We start from the raw sequence: 20,636 nt of genomic DNA, 5'->3' as shown, positions 1-20,636 counted from the left end.
AAGATTTTGAAAATCGCGCCACAGGCTGGCAAGCGTCCCACCTAGCCCATAGAGGTTAACACCCTGTTCACGTCCGCCACTATGACTTACAAACGCCATGACTCAACCACCCAACTGAACCTCCTCAATCAGACAGTTTTGTTAAGGTACAATAGGTGGTGATTGTCCACATAGATGACCTAGCCCTATACCAACTTCCCGACTACAGGATAAACACAGATATTGAAATGCCTGATACTTTTGCTAAACGTTCCCTTGAGTTATTGGAGGAGGGAGCTGGTGGGGGGTTGACACCTCATGCCCTGTTGTAAATTAAAGGAGAGGAGATCCAGAGAACATCCCTCTCCAAATTAACACAGGAATGTTCATTTGTCTCCAGAGTCTTTTCCCGACGAAACTCTAACACATTCTGAAGCGAATACTGGAACAATATTTCTAACATAAAACATGGGGGAATGGTCAGTGGTTAGCTATAGAAAACTCATGTCATATTGGTTTTTATTTTGTGATGTTATAAAGGAAATACGGTAACTTGAAAGTATATACACTACATGTACGAAGTCTCCATCCTCTACATTGTATATGAAATATTAAACATTATGAATGTATTTTTGTTAAGATAGGAATGTGATTTTATGAGGTATAAGAGTTAATTTGTCTCCTATAAACTTTGCACAGTAAGTAGCCACGCCCTGAGTGAGGTCAGAGAACTGTCCCTTTTGAGCAGAGTGCATAAAAGAATTGGTAAAGAAATTAATGTGGAGATCAGAGAGAAATTTGAACTGCAGCTCACGTCCAGTGGCGCCGAATGGCCCAACACCCTTCCTAAGGAGGGCTGGTTCCAACAGAGATCCATGACAAACAAAGGCATTTAAACATAAATACATTCATGATTTCCTACTCCAAACAGGCGGCGTTTCGTCTGCAAAGTATATGATTACTGTGAGAGTAGTTTCTAAAATGTATCAACTATAAGTGTCTCTTTCTCTCTCCCTCTCCATGTCGTTGTCTAAAAAGCCACCATCTTGCGTCAGTCCGCTAGGGAACTTTTCCTAATGTATTAAGTGTGTATGGTCATTATTTAGTTAGCTAGTAAATAAATAATTAAACCAATTTGTGTAGTACTGAATCATAAGTAAGGCTGCGGTTTTTGCAGATGACGGAGGTTACAACTGTTCAGAATGATGATATGATACGAGGTTATGATTAATACGTTGACTGTTTTATGGATGTGATAGAGTTTAATTCGGAAGATGGTAACTCTTTAAACAACCACTCTCGTGGTGCCACAAATTCCTAATGAGTTAATTGTTACATTATTCATTTAATCACGTTATTTCGAAAAACAGTCAGCTGATGATTGAAAGTAAATTCAAGACATCTTCTAATAAGATGTACTTTACCCAGATCTGAACTCTTCTCTCCCCTGCAGAGGTGTCTCCCCTGCCACCCCAGCCCTCCCTGTCCCACCTGGCCCTGGGTCTGTCTGTGGGGACCTCAGCCCTCATCGCTGCCCTGCTGCTAGCTGTGTCTGGAGTCATGATCAGTGAGTGGTGAAATGCATCGGATACAGACGTATAGTTGTGTGTACACACACACACACGCTGGCTTACACGGACTCAGATCCTCGAAGCTCTAACACAGGCACACAAACACTCAACTTTTGGTGTAAGGCCTATTAAAAACATGTAGGTATCTATACATACTGTGAGAACACAACACACACCATTGCATGTGAAATCGTTATGTGCGCACAAGCGCAAGTATGTGCATACACACACACTCAGGAAGATTGATGCGCACATCCTAGGTACTTTGATGGATCAATGGCTGATCCTTCGCAGACCTAACACGTCATCAGAGTGCAACGTATGTTTGTTGTTGTTGAACGCTGTTGAATGCCGAAACCTGAACTAGAGACCTCGAGTTTAAAAGCTGACAGTGTATTAATATACTTTTATTTTGGATGCTGCGGCTCTGTTGGGCTTAGTTGCTGTGAGCGCTGCTGTCTGTCCCGGGATCCTGCCAGATTCCGCATGGGGGGATAGACACAAAAGCTTAGCTGGCTCTGCGGTTTCAAATTGAGGTCGCTATTGAACGTTTCCAGCGTTGCAGGAGCTGTGTTTACTTTGCTTTGTTCCGGGACAATGTGGACAGTGCTGACTTTCAATGTAGCAACTGCTTGCTTGCGGAGGACTACAGGAGTAGCAAACCAACACAAGTTACTGGGGAATCCACGCCTGCCTACTTTTTCTTTTTCTCCAATTCAACATCACCAGCTGTCATCATAGGCAGCTTTATGGTGAGAAATATCTCGGTTCCCAAGGCAAAAACCCTGTACTACCCAGGAGCATGAATACAGGACATCACAAGGCTACTTCCGACTGTTCTACGACAGATGCCGGGTACTTACATTGTCGTTGTCCATGTGGGTTAACCTGTTGAGGACAGACGTTCCGCTAGCGGGAACCCCATTCCGCCTGCGGAACCCCTAGCAAACAGCCAATGGCATCGCACGGCGCAAAATACAAAACCAACTAAAATACCACAATTCAATTTTCTCAATCGACTATTTTACACCATTTTAAAGATAAGACTCTCGTTAATCTAACCACATTGTCCGATTTCAAAAAGGCTTTACAGCGAAAGCAAAACATTAGATTATGTTAGGAGAGTACATAGACACAAATAATCACACAGTCATTTTCCAAGCAAGCATATATGTCACATAAACCCAAACCACAGCTAAATGCAGCACTAACCTTTGATAATCTTCATCAGATGACACTCCTATGACATTATGTTATACAATACATGCATGTTTTGTTCAATCAAGTTCATATTTATATCAAAAACCAGCTTTTTACATTAGCATGTGATGTTCAGAACTAGCATACTCACCGAAAACTTCCGGTGAATTTACTAAATTACTCATGATAAACGTTGACAAAATACATAACAATTATTTTAAGAATTATAGATACAGAATTCCTTTATGCAAACGCTATGTCAGATTTTAAAATAGCTTTTCGGCGAAAGCACATTTTGCAATATTCTGAGTACATAGCTCGGCCATCAGATTAAATCGGGTACGTTTTTTATCCGGCCGTGAAAATACTGCCCCCTATCCCAAAGAAGTTAAACAACATCAGGAGGGCTAGCTCGGAACATTTGAAAATTTATTTTAAAGAACTGATTTTAGCATTACAAGACAAAAAAACTGCCAATCATTTCAGGTCCAGTACCATCGTTGGGCCGCGGGTGTGAAGATTACTGCTGGCAAAAGATTACTGTAGCTCTGCTGGACTCACTTTTATAGATAACTTTGACACCTTCTGGAAACAGAAGATAGTCTACAGGAATGACGGAGTCCTTCCAAATCATCTTAGCTCCACGCATTTCAAGGCTGCTTTGAAACAATGACTTTTCAATGATCCAAGACCAGCTCAGTTAACCTCTATGGGCTAGGAGGGACGCTTGCGTCCCACCTACTCAACAGCCAGTTGAATCCTGTGGCGCGTTATTCAAATACCTTAGAAATGCTATTACTTCAATTTTTAAAAAATATGACTATTTTACACCATTTTAAAGATAAGACTCTCGTTAATCTAACCACACTGTCCGTTTTCAAAAAGGCTTTACAACGAAAGCAAAACATTAGATTATGTCAGCAGAGTACCCAGCCAGAAATAATCAGACACCCATTTTTCAAGCTAGCATATAATGTCACATAAACCCAAACCACAGCTAAATGCAGCACTAACCTTTGATGATCTTCATCAGATGACAACCCTAGGACATTATGTTATACAATACATGCATGTTTTGTTCAATCAAGTTCATATTTCTATCAAAAACCAGCTTTTTACATTAGCATGTGACTAGCATGTGACTAGCATTCCCACCGAACACTGCCGGTGAATTTACTAAATTACTCACGATAAACGTTCACAAAAAGCATAACAATTATTTTAAGAATTATAGATACAGAACTCCTCTATGCACTCGATATGTCCGATTTTAAAATAGCTTTTCGGTGAAAGCACATTTTGCAATATTCTCAGTAGATAGCCTGGCATCACAGGGCTAGCTATTTAGACACCCAGCAAGTTTAGCACTCATCAAAGTCAGATTTACTATAAGAAAAATGTTATTACCTTTGTTGTCTTCGTCAGAATGCACTCCCAGGACTTCTACTTCAATAACAAATGTTGGTTTGGTCCAAAATAATCCATCGTTATATCCAAACAGTGGCGTTTTGTTCGTGCGTTCTAGACACTATCCTAAAGGGTAAATAAGGGTGGCGAGCATGGCGCAATTCGTGACAAAAAAATTCTAAATATTCCATTACCGTACTTCGAAGCATGTCAACCGCTGTTTAAAATCAATTTTTATGCCATTTTTCTCATAAAAAAGCGATAATATTCCGACCGGGAATCTGCGTTTAGGTAAACAGACAAAGGAAAAGAAAGCATTCGGTCGACGCGGGCACGCGCTTAAGCCCATAGTACTCTGAGTGGCCACTTGCCAAAAGCGATAAAGTGTTTCAGCCAGAGCCTGCCTCGATATCGTTCAGCTTTTTCCCGGGCTCTGAGTCCCTATGGAAGCCGTAGGAAGTGTCACGTTATTGCACAGATCCTGAGTCTTCAATAAAAAGAGCCAAGATGAAACACTACTTCTCAGACAGGCCACTTCCTGCATGAAATCTTCTCAGGTTTTGGCCTGCCATATGAGTTCTGTTATACTCACAGACACCATTCAAACAGTTTTAGAAACTTTAGGGTGTTTTCTATCCAAAGCCAATAATTATATGCATATTCTAGTTACTGGGCAGGAGTAGTAACCAGATTAAATCGGGTACGTTTTTTATCCGGCTGTGTCAATACTGCCCCCTAGCCCTAACAGGTTAATCCCTACCATTATGACAATGAGTCTTCATAATGCTGCATCTAATGTACATGATCCTAGGGGCATTGGCAAACACTATGTAAGTAACTTAATTTATGAGCCCCTAATTGCACCGAATACCTTTGTTAATCAAGTAAGGCAGCTTTTGTATGCAGTAATCATGAGCCTATGAACCAGAGTTACACTGTTAGAACTGAGGTGGTGTGCCCTAGTAGGAAGACCACTTTGTGCAGCTCACCCTGCACTATCTGCTCCAATATAAATAATATTATCAAATCTACTTCTGTTAAGCTTCCCAGTAAAGCATTAAAAACAATCAAACAACCAAGAAAAGTGCTACAAATAGCTCATATTAACATAAGCTGCCTGTAACAGATGACATTCATATTCTGACTATATCTGAAACTCACTTTGAAAATACCTTTGATGATACAGTGGTAGCAATACATGGTTACATAACATCTACCTAAAAGACAGAAATGCCAATGGGGGCGATGTTGCGGTCTATATTCACAACCACATTCCTGTAAAGCTTAGAGACGATCTAATGTGAAATACTGTAATTACTCTGCCAATCCTGATGTCCTAGCCTTGTCTGAATCCTGGCTGAGGAAGGCCACCAAAAATTCTGAAATCTCCATCCCTAACAACATTTTCCGTGAAGATAGAACTGCCAAAGGGTGCCGAGTTGCAATCTACTGCAGAGAGAGCCTGCAGAGTTCTCTCTTACTATCCAGGTCTGTGCCCAAACAGTTCGAGCTTCTACTTTTAAAAATCCCCCTTTCCATAAATAAGTCTCTCACTGTTGCTGCTTGTTATAGCCTCCAGCTTTGACCTGGAGACCATATGCGAATTGATTGCCCCCCATCTATCTTCAGAGTTTGTACTTTTAGGTGACCTAAACTGGGATATGCTTAACACGCCGGCCGTCCTACAATCTAAACTAGATGCCCTCAATCTCACACAAATGATCAAGGAACCTACCAGGTACAACCCTAAATCTGTAAACATAGGTACCCTGATAGATATCATGCTGACCAACTTGCCCTCCAAATACACCTCTGCTGTCTTCAACCAGGATCTCAGCAATCACTGCCCCATTGCCTGCTTCCGTAACGGGTCCGCGGTCAAACGACCACCCCTCATCACTGTCAAACGCCGTTTTGTCACTAAAGCCCCATATATTACCCACCACTGTGACCTGTATGCTCTCGTTGGCTGGCCCTCGCTACATATCCGTCGCCAAACCCACTGGCTCCAGGTCATATATAAGTCTTTGCTCGGTAAAGCCCCGCCTTATCTCAGCTCACTGGTCACCATAGCAACACCTACCTGTCGCACACACTCCAGCAGGTATATTTCACTGGTCATCCCCAAAGCCAACACCTGCTTTGGCCGCCTTTCCTTCCAAGTCTCTGCTGCCAATGACCGGAACGAATTGGAAAAGTCACTGAAGCTGGAGACTTATATCTCCCTCACCAACTATAAGCATCAGTTGTCAGAACACCTTACCGATCGCTGCACCTGTACACAGCCCATCTGTAAATAGCCCACCCAACTACTTCATCCCCATATTGTTATTTTTTTTGCTCTTTTGCACCCCAGTATCTCTACTTGTCCATCATCATCTGCACATATATCACTCCAGTGTTAATGCTAAATTGTAATTGTTTCACCACTATGGCCTATTTATTGCCTTACCTCCCTGATCTTACTACATTTGCACACACTGCATATAGATTTTTCTATTGTGTTATTGACTGTACGTTTGTCTATCCCATGTGTAACTCTGTGTTGTTGTTTTTGTCGCACTGCTTTGCTTTATCTTGTCCAGGTCGCAGTTGTAAATGAGAACTTTTTCTCAACTGGCCTACCTTTTAAACTGTTGAAGTAAAATGGCTACAGGTTAATCTGCCTCACCTAAAGCCCATTCTTGTGGGAAGCTGCTATACACCACCAAGTGCTAACAGTCAGTATCTGGATAATATGTGAAATTCTTGATAATGTATGTGATATCAACAGAGAAGTATATTTTCTGGATGATTTAAATATTGACTGGCTTTTATCAAGCTGCCCACTCAAGAAAAAACTTCAAACTGTAACCAGTGCCTGCAACGTGGCTCAGGTTGTCAGTCAACCTACCAGGGTAAAGTCCCAAAGTCTGGGCCTAATATAGTGTTTAAGAGGTCATACAATAAGTGTTGTAGTGATTCATATGTTGATGATGTAAAGAGTATTTGCTGGTATGTGGTTTGTAATGATGGTGCTGCACTTGACACGTTTAAGAAATTGCTTATTCCAGTTGCTAACAAGCACACACCCATTAAGCAACGGACTGTAAAAGCTGTTAAATCCCCTTGGATTGATGAGGAATTGAAAATAATGTATGGTGGAGGCAAAAGGTATGGCAAATAAGTCTGGCAGCCCAACTGATTGGCAAATGTAATGCAAATTAAGAAATCATGTGACTAAACTAAATAAAAATAAACCATACTATGAAACATAGATAAATTATATACAGAATGATAATAAAAAGCTTTGGGGCACCTTAAATGAATTTTTGGGGGAAAAAGCCAACTTGGCTCCAACATTCGTTGAATCAGTTGGCTCATTCATCACAAAGCCCACTGATATTGACAACTACTTTAATGACTTTTTCATTGGCAAGATAAGCAAACTTAGGGATGACATGCCAGCAACAAATGCTGACACCTACACATCCAAGTATATCGGATCAAATTATGAAAGACAAGAATTGTACTTTTGAATTCCGTAAAAAATTGTTATCTATCAACAATGACAAGCCACCGGGGTCTGACAATTGGATGGAAAATTACTGAGGATAATAGCAGACAATATTGCCACTCCTAGTTGCGACGTCTTCAATTTAAGCCTACTAGAAAGTGTGTGTCCTCAGGCCTGGAGAGAAGCTAAAGTCATTCCGCTACCCAAGAATGGTAAAGCCCCCATTATTGGCTCAAATAGCTGACCAATCAGCCTGTTACCAACCCTTGTGTTTGACCAGATGCAAAAAAATATGTTTGACCAGATACAATGCTATTTCACAGTAAACAAATTGACAACTGATTTGCAGCGCGCTTATAGGGAAGGACACTCAACAAGCACAGCACTCAAACAAATGACTGATGATTGGCTGAGAGAAATGGATGATAAAATGATTGTGGGGCTGTCTTGTTAGACTTCAGTGCAGCTTTTGACATTATCGATCATAGTCTGCTGCTGGAAAAAACGTATGTGTTATGGCTTTACACCTTCTGCTATAATGTGTATAAAGAGTTACTTGTTCAACAGAACACAGAGGGTGTTCTTTAATGGAAGCCTCTCAAACATAATCCAGGTAGAATCAGGAATTCCCCAGGGTAGCTGTTTAGACCCCTTGCTTTTTTCAGTCTTTACTAACGACATGCTACTGACTTTGAGTAAAGCCATGTTTGCGGATGACTCAACACTATACACATCAGCTACCACAGTGACTGAAATAACTGCAACACTTAACAAAGAGTTGCGGTTAGTTTCAGAGTGGGTGAAAAGGAATACGTTTGCCTTAAATATTTCTAAAACTAAAAGCATTGTATTTGGGACAAATCATTCTCTAAACCCTAAACCTCAACTAAATATTGTAATAAATAATGTGGAAATTGAGCAAGTTGAGATGACTAAACTGCTTGGAGTAACCCTGGATTTTAAACTGTCATGGTCAAAGCATACTGATACAACAGTAGCTAAGATGGGGAGAAATCTGTCCATAATAAAGCGTTGCACTGCCTTTTTAACAACACTATCAACAAGGCAGGTACTACAGGCCCTACCTTTGTCATCCCTTGACTACTTTTCAGTCGTGTGGTCAAGTGCCACAAAAAAGGACTTAGGAAAATTGCAATTGGCTCAGAACAGGGCAGCACGGCTGGCCCTTGGATGTACACAGAGAGCTAATATTAATAATATGCATTTCAATCTCTCCTGTCTCAAAGTGGAGGAGAGATTGACATGTTGAATGCACTGAGCTGTCTGCTTGAACTACTGGCACACAGCTTGGACACCCATGCATACCCCACAAGACATGCCACAAGAGGTCTCTTCACAGTCCCTAGACTATGGGAAGCGCACAGTACTACATAGAGCCATGACTACATGGAATTCTATTCCACATCAAGTAACTGATGCAAGCAGTAAAATTTGATTAAAAAAAAAACAGATTAAAAAAACACCTTATGGAACAGCAGGGACTGTAAAGCAACATAAACATAGGCACAGACACATGCATACACACACGATAACATACGCACTATACACACACATACACATGGATTTAGAACTGTAGATGTGCGGTGGAGTATGGGCCTGTGAATGTATTGTACTGTTTTTAAAATTATATGAACTGCCTTAATTTTGCTGGACCCCAGGAAGAGTAGCTGCTGCCTTGGCAGCATCTAATGTGGATCCATATTAAATACAAATACACACAAACACATAATTTCATTTTCATTCTGCACAAACACCCACTTTTCCACACTGCCACTCACAAAGGCTGTAGATTCCCTGCAGACTTCTGCACAGGATCAGAAAGTGTTTGCTTACTGGAAAAAATATCCTTGGAGGGTTATACGCCTAACGTCACTGCTGGTGGGGGAGGTAGACGTGGCGGTGTTGCAATGATGAATTACACACATGCATGCAGGCGCACGCACACACGCACACACACACACACTGATGAATTAAACACACTAACAATGGACGACCAGTTAAGCGGCAGTTGACAGAGCTCGTACATTACCACAAAGTCCACATGTTACAAAACGGATGTGTTTACAGCCCGGGTAAGGACCATTTCAGTCTCTGCTGCCACACTGCACTCTTAGAAAAAAAGGTTTAGATCTGTTCCTAAAGGGGTACAAATACTTGTTACTGGGGTGGTACCCGGTATTTATTTTTATTCATTTTTATTTAACCTTTATTTAACTAGGCATGTCAATTAAGAACATATTCTTATTTTCAATGACGGCCTACCAAAAGGCAAAAGGCCTCCTGCGGGGACGGGGGCTGGGATTAAAAATAAATGAAATTAAAATATAGGATAAAACACACATCACGACGAGAGAGACAACACTACATGAAAAGAGACCAAAGACAACAACATAGCATGGAGGTGTTCAGAACAAGGTTAAGGGCAGAGAAAGCTTGTTGGACACTAAGAAAGCTTTGTTGTAGAGCATTTAACACAAAATCTGGGGAGGGGCCAGTTGAGTATAAGACTGTATTGTCTGCATATAAATGGATGAGAGAGCTTCCTACTGCCTGAGCTATGTTGTTGGGGTAAATTGAGAAGAGCACCTAGGATCGAGCCTTGGGGTACACCACTGATGACAGGCAGCAGATGTTCTGACTTTATACACTGCACTCTTTGAGAGAGGTAATTAGTAAACCAGGCCAAAGACCCCTCAGAGACACCAATAATCCTTAGCCAGCCCTCAAGAATGGAATGGTCTACCGTATCAAAAGCTTTGGCTAAGTCAATAAAAATATTGCTTAGGATCAAGGGAAATGGTGACATTAATGAGGACCTTTAAGGTTGCAGTGGCACATCCATAACCTGAGCGGAAACCAGATTGCATACCAGAGAGAATACTATAGACATCAAGAAAGCCAGTCAGTTAAATATTGACAAGTTTTTCCAACACTTTTGATAAACAGGGCAAAATAGAAATAGGCCTATAACAGTTAGGATCAGCTTGATCCTTTAAATAAAGGATGAACTGTGGCTGCCTTCCAAGCAATGGGATCCTCCCCAGAGAGGAGAGACAGGTTAAAAAGGTCAGAGATAAGCTTGGCGATTATAGGGGCAGCAACCTTAAAGAAGAAAGGGTCTAAGCCATCTGACCCAGATGGGTTTTTTGGGTGAAGTTTAAGGAGCTCTGTTAGCACCTCGGACTCAGTGACTGCCTGCAGGAAGAAACTTTGTAGCGGGGCAGGGGAAAGCACTGGGGCTAGTCGCATTAGAAGGGGTGGGAGATGAGAAAATGTTGGACAGGCAAGGAGGCATGGCTGAGTCAAATAGGAATCCTGACTTAATGAAGTGGTGATTAAAAAGCTCAGCCATGTGCTTCTTGTCAGTAACAACCACATCATCAACCTTAAGAGACATGGGCAGCTATGAGGAGGAGGGTTTATTCTCCAGGTCTTTAACCATTTTCCAGAACGTCTTGGGGTTAGACCCACAGAGTGAGAACTGCTCCTTAAAGTAACTAACTTTGGCCTTCTGGATAGCCTGAGTGCACTTATTTCTCATTTGCCTGAACGAGAGCCAGTCAGCCTGAGTATGTGTGTGCCGAGCCTTTCACCAAATGCAATTCTTGAGTTGGAGTTATTCTGCAAGTTCCCAGTCGAACCAGGGGCTGAACCTGTTTTTAATTCTCATTTTGTTAATGGGGGAGTGTTTGTTAACAATATCACTGAAAATAACAAAAAAGAAGGTCCAAGCGTCTTCAACAGAGGGGATCAAGCTGATTCTATACCAATTTACAGAGGCCAGGGCATGAAGGAAGGCTTGCTCAATATAGTTTTTTTGCAAGCATCTATGACAAAGTAGGACAGGTCGTTTCACTGAGCAGACATTACGAGCACAGGCTGTAAAACAGTGATCACTAAGGTCATTACAGAAAACATCAGACTGATACCTATCAGGATTATGTGTGAGGATAACATCGGGGAGAATAGCCTTTCTGTGTGTTTGGAGTCATACCTTGTGGGATTGGTAATAATCTGAGAAAGATTTAGGGAGTCCCATTGCTTTAGGACTTGGTCAGGTGGTTTAAGCATGTCCCAGTTTAGGTCACCTAGCAAGACAAATTCAGACTTAGTGTAAGGGGCCAGGAGAGAGCATAGGGCAGGTAGGGTACAGGCCGGTGCTGATGGAGGACAGTAACACCCAGCAACAGTCAACGAAGAGCTATTTGAAATTTTAACGCTTAAAACCAGTAAATCAAATTGTTTGGGGACAGACTTGGTGGAGACAACTGAGCACTGAAGGTGATCCTTGGCAAAGATTGCCACCGCCCCACCTTTTGAAGATCTACATTTTTTTAATGTTTTTATTTATTTTACCTATTCGTGGTACCCAATTGGTAGTTACAGTCTTGTCTCATCACTGCAACTCCCATACGGACTCGGGAGAGGCGAAGGTCAAGAGCCGTGCGTCCTCCGAAACACAAACCAAGCCCCACTGCTTCTTGACACAATGCCCTGCTTAACCCGAAAACCACACCAATGTGTAATAGGAGACACCGCACACCTGGCGACCGTGACAGCATGCATTGCGCCTGGCCCGCCACAGGAGTCGCTAGTGCGCGATGGGACAAGAACATTCCTGCTGGCCAAACCCTCCCCTAACCCGGACGACGCTGGACCAATTGTGCGCCGCCCCATGGGTCTCCCGGTCGTGGCCGGCTGCGAATCTCTAGTGGCACAGCTAGCACTGCGATGCAGTGCCTTAGACCACTGAGCCACTCGGGAGGCCCTGGAACATCTGTCTTGCCAAAAAAGGTTATAACCAGAAAGGTTCAAAACACTCTTTCTTAACCACGTCTCAGTAAGGACCAACACATCTGGATTGGAGCTGTGAACCTACACTTTCAATTGATCCATTTTAGGTAATAAGCTTCTAGTGTTAATGTGCAGAAAACCCAGGCTTTTACGAGAGCAGAAATCAGTGAAACAGATATTAGAACACAAATCAATCAATCAATCAATCAGAATTGGGGCAAGCAACAGTAGATGGGCCAGGGTGTACATGCACATTTCCAGATATCATCAACAGTAGTACAATCAAGGCACGCCAGAGGACAGGGAGAGTTCTGCAATGTTGATTTATGACATTTGAATGTGCATTAGATGGCAACAAAATCATATTATACAGCAATTTCATCAGGTAACATGAATACAAAGCCGGAGAGAGGTGGTTAGAATAGGATGGGAGGCCAAAAGTCTGTGTAACCAATAAAGAGTCAGAGTCCCTAGTGTGGGAACAAACATAGTCTGTCCCACAGTTGGGTAAACCGTAGGACTAAGCAAATTGCCTACTAGTAAGGTATGTCCCTTGTACCTTTAGTTACAGATATATAATTGTACCCCAGTTCACACCTCAGATAGTGGCTTTCTTACATACAGTGCATTCAGAAAGTATTCACATTTTGTTACGTTACAGCCTTATTCAATTATTATTATTTTTTAAAATCCTCATCAATCTACACACAACACCCCCTAATGACAAAGCAAAAACAGGCTTTTCTGTACCTTTTTATACCTTTCTTCAATATATTGCTTTTCTGGTTAGTACCATTAAGAGTTGAGGGTACACAAAATATGTGTGTACCCTAGGAAACAGAAATGTTCCTTCACCGTATGTTGAGAGTGTGATGATTAATATAAAAAATGTTGGATACAAAAATGTACCATTATACTCTTTATCCGTACATGTACACTAAAAAGTACTGAACAGTACCATGAGATCATAAAGTACTTATGTGTATTTTTACATTTTTGTACATCAGGGAACAATTCCATACCCTTATTTATAAGACTAAATAGGTAACCCATCCGCAACCGCCCGACTATATGTGAATACGTGAAAATCTGGTGCCCACACTTGACAAATATAGAAAATGCGCTGTACAGTCAGAGATGGCAGAGTGATTTTTAATGACAGAAGAGAATCTGCATTTATCTAATCATAGACAAGTTGACTAACATATAGCCTGCCAAAATTGTCAGAAATTATTAAGCAGAAGCAGAAGTCAATTTGTCTATAATTAGATAAGTGCAGCTTCTCTTCTGTCATTACTTGTTGCCGTAAATACACCTTTATAATAAAGCATTCCATGCATCATTGAATTTGAAGACTTATGTAAGATAAACTAATGTGTTCAGTAGATGCGATAGTCATAATTTAGGCCAATAATATAACTTAATCACTGTTTGCAATGAAATACTTCAATGCATTACTGAGCATGTAGTGGCGTAGAGTAGGCCTAGGCTATAGGCAAGATACGTTTTGACTACACTTAATGTGACTGCAATTCCAATGCATTTTTTGTGACTGGAGACATTAGCAGAATCTTTTTAAATACGACTAAAATTACAGGATAGCCTACTGTAATGAACACTCAGGGAGAAAAAGGTGTAGATTCACACGCAGAGAGCAGCAGATGTTTATTAAGCCTTCACAGAAGGCAGGAATCGTGGTCACAGGCAATGGTCAAACACAGGTAGGCAGTCAAAAAGCAATCAATATCTCACAACCATACAAACAGAAAGAACTGAACTAAATAGGGAGCTGATGAGACAGGTGAAAACAATGAACAAAAATGAGACAGGGCTACGTTCCAGAATACAAAGAAACAGGGCTACGTTCAAGAACACAAAGAAAAGTACAAAGTTGACTACCTCTGTTGTACAAGGTTGACTACACCTACCTCTGTTGACTGACAGATCAATAAAAACAACGGTGTCTAATCTATAAATTCGGTCTACGAAAAGGGCAGACACAAATACAATATTACTTCCATCTAACCTGGAGGAGGAAATTATAGTCCAAAATCAAAACTTTGAAGTAGCAATGACCCATCAGTGATAAAAAGTGAATATGCGCAGTGCGCACTCCCAGGGGATATGGCTGACGCTCTCCACTGGTGCCAATAAGAATTTTGATAACTAAAAGGCAGATGAGTCTTTTCATTGTCAACTCTTTACAGCAATAGCTATTTGCTTTCTAAACTATTTTTCATGCGATTGTATTTTGAAATATTGCAATATGCCGCTCTACTTTTCACTGAGTCGCAACTCGAAAATCATCTATTTGTTAGGCTTTTTGCTGCTCGCTGGCCAAATTGCATGCCCTTCCGACTGTAGGCAATGTGATTTAAAACAATCCACTTTATATATTTTTTAAAGAAGCTACTGAACCTCTGTGGCCAAATGATGCTTTTTGGTGTATTTTTGGTTATTTAGGCTATATAATTTTGGCAATTTAATTTGATTTACTTTAGGGCAAGTTTAGCTTCCCCTAGCCATATGGACATGCCACCTTTGTTGAATACCAAATAAAAGCTTTATCACCAGAATAATATCTTAAATATTATAGTTCTCTTTCATCTCTGCTTATTTTGCGCAGCAAAAACATTTAAGGGCCGGGGAGAGAATGCGTAACTCTCAAAAAACGAATAAATAAATTATATTTCTCCACTCCTGTTCCCGAGTCAAAATTTATATTTGGTGTATCATTTTGCTGCAAGAAATGCTTAATTCTGCAGGAGTTATTATATTAGGCTGGCTATGTGTGAGGTTATAGACCTACAGTCAGTGAACAGATTTCAGACTACTATTCCATTTAAGTACCAGTGAAGGCTGCTGAGGGTAGGACGGCTCATAATAATGGCTGGAACGGAGTCAATGGAATGGTATCAAACACATGGTTTCCATGTGGTTGATACCATTCCATTGAATCTATTACAGACTCCACCAATCAGGCCTTTGTGGTAGAGTGGCTAGACGAAAGCCCCTCCTCAGTAAAAGGCACATGACAGCCCGCTTGGAGTTTGCCAAAAGGCACCTAAAGGACTCTCAGACCATGAGAAACAAGATTCTCTGGTCTGATGAAACCAAAATGTAACTCTTTGGCCTGAATGCCAAGCGTCATGTCTGGAGGAAACCTGGCACCATTCCTACGATGAAGCATGGTGGTGGCAACATCATGCTGTGGGGACTGGGAGACTAGTTAGGATCGATGGAAAGATGAAAATATGGAAAGATGAGCGGAGCAAAGTACAGAGAGAACCTTGATGAAAACCTGCTCCAGAGCGCTCAGGACCTCAGACTGAGGCTAACGTTCACTTTCCAACAGGACAACGACCCTAAGCACACAGCCAAGACAATGCAGGAGTGGCTTCGTAAAAAGTATCTGAATGTCCTTGAGTGGCCCAGCTAGGGCTCGGACTTGGACTCGATCAAACATCTCTGGAGAGACCTGAAAATAGCTGTACAGCGACGTTCCCCATCCAACCTGAAAGAGCTTGAGAGGATTAGCAGAGAAGAATGGGAGAAACTCCCCAAATACAGGTGTGCCAAGCATGTAGCGTCATACCCAAGAAGACTTGAGGCTGTAATCGCTGCCAAAGATGCTTTAACAAAGTACTTAGTAAAGGGTCTGAATACTTATGTAAATATCATACTTCAGTTTTGTATTTGTAATAAACTTTCTAAAAACCTGTCATTATGGGGTATTGTGTGTAGTTTGAAGAGGGGAAAAAAACAAGCCTTCTAAATGTCTTATGGAGGCTTTATTATTTATGAAGCCTTAATAAAATATACTCCATTTAAAGAGTGGGCAAATAAGTATGTATGTCTTCCTGCTCACATTTTGAAAAAAACGTATCAACTTTTTAATAGTTTTTTAAAATAGTGCTTCGTTTTCAGATCTACAGTATCACCACATATTAAGTGAAATGCACAAGTGGTTTTGAATGACTTCAGTTGATCCTAGAGACATGAAACCTTCACGATACAATAACTTGATTTTCCATTGGCATGGATAAAAAAAATGTAGGTCACCATACAGCAGTGTTTCCTATCCTTTTTCAGTTACTGTAGCACCAACTGAATTTAGCTCTGCCCGTAGTACCCCTGAAGTACCCCATCATGTGCATTTTACCTGTAGGCTTATGGTATCATAAGTCTTCCCAAGCATCCCCTGTGGATAGGCCAAGTACCAAGTGGTCCTAGTACCCCTGGTTGAGAACCACTGCCATACAGAATACACAAAATCAATACACTATAATACAACATACAAGGGCACTGCAAATGGAGGGGAATGACTGTTTTCAATTTATGTGAAAAATAATCCAGGATGCCAACATTGCTCATATTTTACATCCCTTCACATATCTGTCCATGTTTCCTCATAATATATTAATATTCTTGTCTATGCAGTGTACAGACGGAAGCACATAGAGCTACAGTCCATTCAGCTGGAGCTCCAGAGCCCAGACTGTAAACTGAGCAAGCTGAGGGCCTCCACCATCATGACCGACTACAACCCCAACTACTGCTTCGCTGGGAAGACCGCCTCTGTCAACGACCTGAAAGAGGTGCCCCGACGCAATATCTCCCTCACCAGGTAAACTAGCCTGTAAAAATTGTCATAAACAACTTCAATATAATATATTCCATTTAGCAGATGCTTTTATCCAAAGCAACTTACAGTCAAGCGTGGATAAAGGTTTTGCGTATGGCTGGTCACGAGAATTGAACCCTCTATCCTGACATTGAAAGTGCCATGATCTACCAACTGTTTTTTGCTGGTGACAAGCCTTTGCTGTGTTTTGGGCACTTGTGACCAGCATAAGTTAAAGCAAAATCAGCATCAAGTCACATATGATGGCTTGCAAAGTGATATTTAATTCCTATTAGAATCCAGTCAGAGTGGATTCTCACATTCTCCATCATATTTCTTAGCATGCACTATTGCTGATTTTTAGAATTGTTTGTTTCAATGTCTGTGTTTTTGCATGTACATTGATTGATGAATAAACCAATGAATTTCTCTTATGCTCCACAAAGATATAACATACATTTTTCTAATCCTGGGATGGGCAACTGGCGGCCAATTTGTATGGATGTGGGTGCGTAGACCAAGAGCCACTGTGGCCCCTCATGATGGGTTCTGTTTTTTTGTGGCCCCCACCCCCATCAAAGTTGCCCATCCCTGTTTTAAACGAATCCAAATCTGTTAGTTGGACATATTTTACCCATTACTGAAATGGTTGTTCCAGTTGAGATTGTTTAGGTAGTTTCATGTATTCATCTTTCTAACCCTGGCAGTCATTATGAATGCAGATTGTGGGTGAATAAAAGTTCCAATTGTTGGATATCTACACTCAGGCTGAAATCCAAAAGGAATTAGAGATCACTTTACAGGCCAGCATAATGTGACTTGATGCTGGTACGCTGGTCACCAATGTCCCAAACACAGCGAAGGCTGGTCACCAACAAAAACACTATGAAGACTGGTCACAAGCCTATGCTGGTCTATGTTGTTTTTTTCAGCAGGGTTAGCTGACACGTTTATACGACTCATAGTACAGGGAGCGCATACATTTTTAGCTTGTGAGCCCTGCAGGAATTGAACCTAAGACCTTTGATTTGCTAACACCATGCTCTTACGACTGAGCCACACAGGACCAGAAAGCATATCTTCTGCTGCCATTGAGTGGAATGTCAGTTGTTCCTTCTGCTTTGCAAAGTAAAGTAATTCAGTAAAATGGACTTCCATGCTAAAATCAGAAATGTCTTCCAAATATCTGAAAACCGATCAACCTTTTTTAAATATTACACAGACGGTAGTTGCCTGTACCAACCCATTGCAATGTTCTCACAAAGCACCAACATTACAGCTGACCCAGTGACCCCTGAAAGCCATGGCATTTATTGGTTGGAGGCGTCAGTACTTCCGATGTACTGTAACCTTCTCTGACATCACGGTGAAAAGCTAAGCTAGCCACCTGCTGCACATACTGTCCATAGGCCCACTTTCCTTCCACTCAGTAATCAATGACCTCAACTGTAGAAAGATTACTAAGTGCTGTGTGTGTGTGTGTGTGTGTGTGTGTGTGTGTGTGTGTGTGTGTGTGTGTGTGTGTGTGTGTGTGTGTGTGTGTGTGTGTGTGTGTGTGTGTGTGTGTGTGTGTGTGTGTGTGTGTGTGTGTGTGTGTGTATGTGTAGGGGTCTGGGACATGGTGCCTTCGGTGAGGTGTATGAAGGGATGGCAGTGGGGATACCTGGAGAGCCCAGTCCCATGCAAGTAGCAGTTAAGGTGAGCCCTGACACAAACAAGCAAAACAACAAACAAACAAGCAACTTACAGACAGAATATACAGGGCCTCAAACATCACGAGTATCAGCAAGAATGTGTGTGTATTTTGTACATATGAGCATTTTATTCAATAAGGGGGGAATTCCGACCCGAGTTAAGCTTGCGTAAATGGAATGTAATTCCCTTTTTATGCACTTTTCTCTAAATGCGAATTATGTCTTTGAACTTAAGCATGAGAACAGCATGCTATTCACCCACTATTAGTTTGGGGTGGAGATCAAAGAAATGAAATTGTGGCGGTGTGTCTTCAGTTGAGCCGAATTCTGACCTTCACTTAATTACCTCATAATTTCACCACCTTTATGCACGAGGAAATGATGAATACAGTTCCAAGTGGAACAAAATCTAGTGTATTTTTTCCCTATATAAATAACACCATTCTCCATGCACTGTAATTTACTAACTGATAAGAGCTATTGATAACAGCTAGGTAAATTAGTAAGTCGTTTGGATAAGGGGATTGTAAATATAAATGACAATTGGTTTATATAAATAAAGGGAACACTAAAATAACACATCCTAGATCTGAATGAATGAAATAATCTTATTAAATACTTTTTTCTTTACATAGTTGAATGTGCTGACAACAAAATCACACAAAAATAATCAATGGAAATCCAATTTATCAACCCATGGAGGTCTGGATTTGGAGTCACACTCAAAATTAAAGTGGAAAACCACACTACAGGCTGATCCAACTTTGATGTAATGTCCTTAAAACAAGTCAAAATGAGGCTCAGTGGTGTGTGTGGCCTCCACGTGCCTGTATGACCTCCCTACAACGCATGCTCCTGATGAGGTGGCGGATGGTCTCCTGAGGGATTTCCTCCCAGACCTGGACTAAAGCATCCGCCAACTTCTGGACAGTCTGTGGTGCAACGTGGCGTTGGTGGATGGAGCGAGACATGATGTCCCAGATGTGCTCAATTGGATTCAGATCTGGGGAACGGGCGGGCCAGTCCATAGAATCAAAGCCTTCCTCTTGCAGGAACTGCTGACACACTCCAGCCACATGAGGTCTAGCATTGTCTTGCATTAGGAGGAACCCAGGGCCAACTGCACCAGCATATGGTCTCACAAGGGGTCTGAGGATCTCATCTCGGTACCTAATGGCAGTCAGGCTACCTCTGGCGAGCACATGGAGGGCTGTGCGGCCCCCCAAAGAAATGCCACCCCACACCATGACTGACCCACCGCCAAACCGGTCATGCTGGAGGATGTTGCAGGAAGCAGAACGTTCTCCACGGCTTCTCCAGACTCTGTCACGTCTGTCACATGTGCTCAGCGTGAACCTGCTTTCATCTGTGAAGAGCACAGGGCGCCAGTGGCGAATTTGCCAATCTTGGTGTTCTCTGGCAAATGCCAAACGTCCTGCAAGCACAACCCCCACCTGTGGACGTTGGGCCCTCATACCACCCTCATGGAGTCTGTTTCTGACCGTTTGAGCAGACACATGCACATTTGTGGCCTGCTGGAGGTCATTTTGCAGGGCTCTGGCAGTGCTCCTCCTGCTCCTCCTTGCACAAAGGCGGAGGTAGCGGTCCTGCTGCTGGGTTGTTGTCCTTCTACGGCCTCCTCCATGTCTCCTGATGTACTGGCCTGTCTCCTGGTAGCGCCTCCATGCTCTGGACACTACGCTGACAGACACAGCAAACCTTCTTGCCACAGCTCGCATTGATGTGCCATCCTGGATGAGCTGCACTACCTGAGCCACTTGTGTGGGTTGTAGACTTTGTCTCATGCTACCACTAGAGTGAAAGCACCGCCAGCATTCAAAAGTGACCAA

The 20,636-nt window shown here is 41.9% G+C and overlaps 1 protein-coding gene across 1 annotated transcript in view; it reads left to right on the top strand.

The window, feature by feature from the left end:
- ros1 (c-ros oncogene 1, receptor tyrosine kinase) overlaps positions 1-20,636 on the top strand; it is a 174,823-nt gene that overhangs the window by 115,789 nt on the left and 38,398 nt on the right. Inside the window, exons 15-17 of the mRNA XM_014209994.2 lie at positions 1,433-1,546; positions 16,909-17,095; positions 18,700-18,790. Of these exons, the coding sequence (XP_014065469.2) occupies positions 1,433-1,546; positions 16,909-17,095; positions 18,700-18,790 (392 nt within the window). The remainder of the gene's footprint in view (positions 1-1,432; positions 1,547-16,908; positions 17,096-18,699; positions 18,791-20,636) is intronic.

This window comes from Salmo salar, chromosome ssa09 (assembly GCF_905237065.1).
Source record: "Salmo salar chromosome ssa09, Ssal_v3.1, whole genome shotgun sequence".
Taxonomy (NCBI): Eukaryota; Metazoa; Chordata; class Actinopteri; order Salmoniformes; family Salmonidae; genus Salmo; species Salmo salar.
Note: the sequence above shows the minus strand (reverse complement) of the source record. Positions and strands in the feature narration are given on the sequence as shown.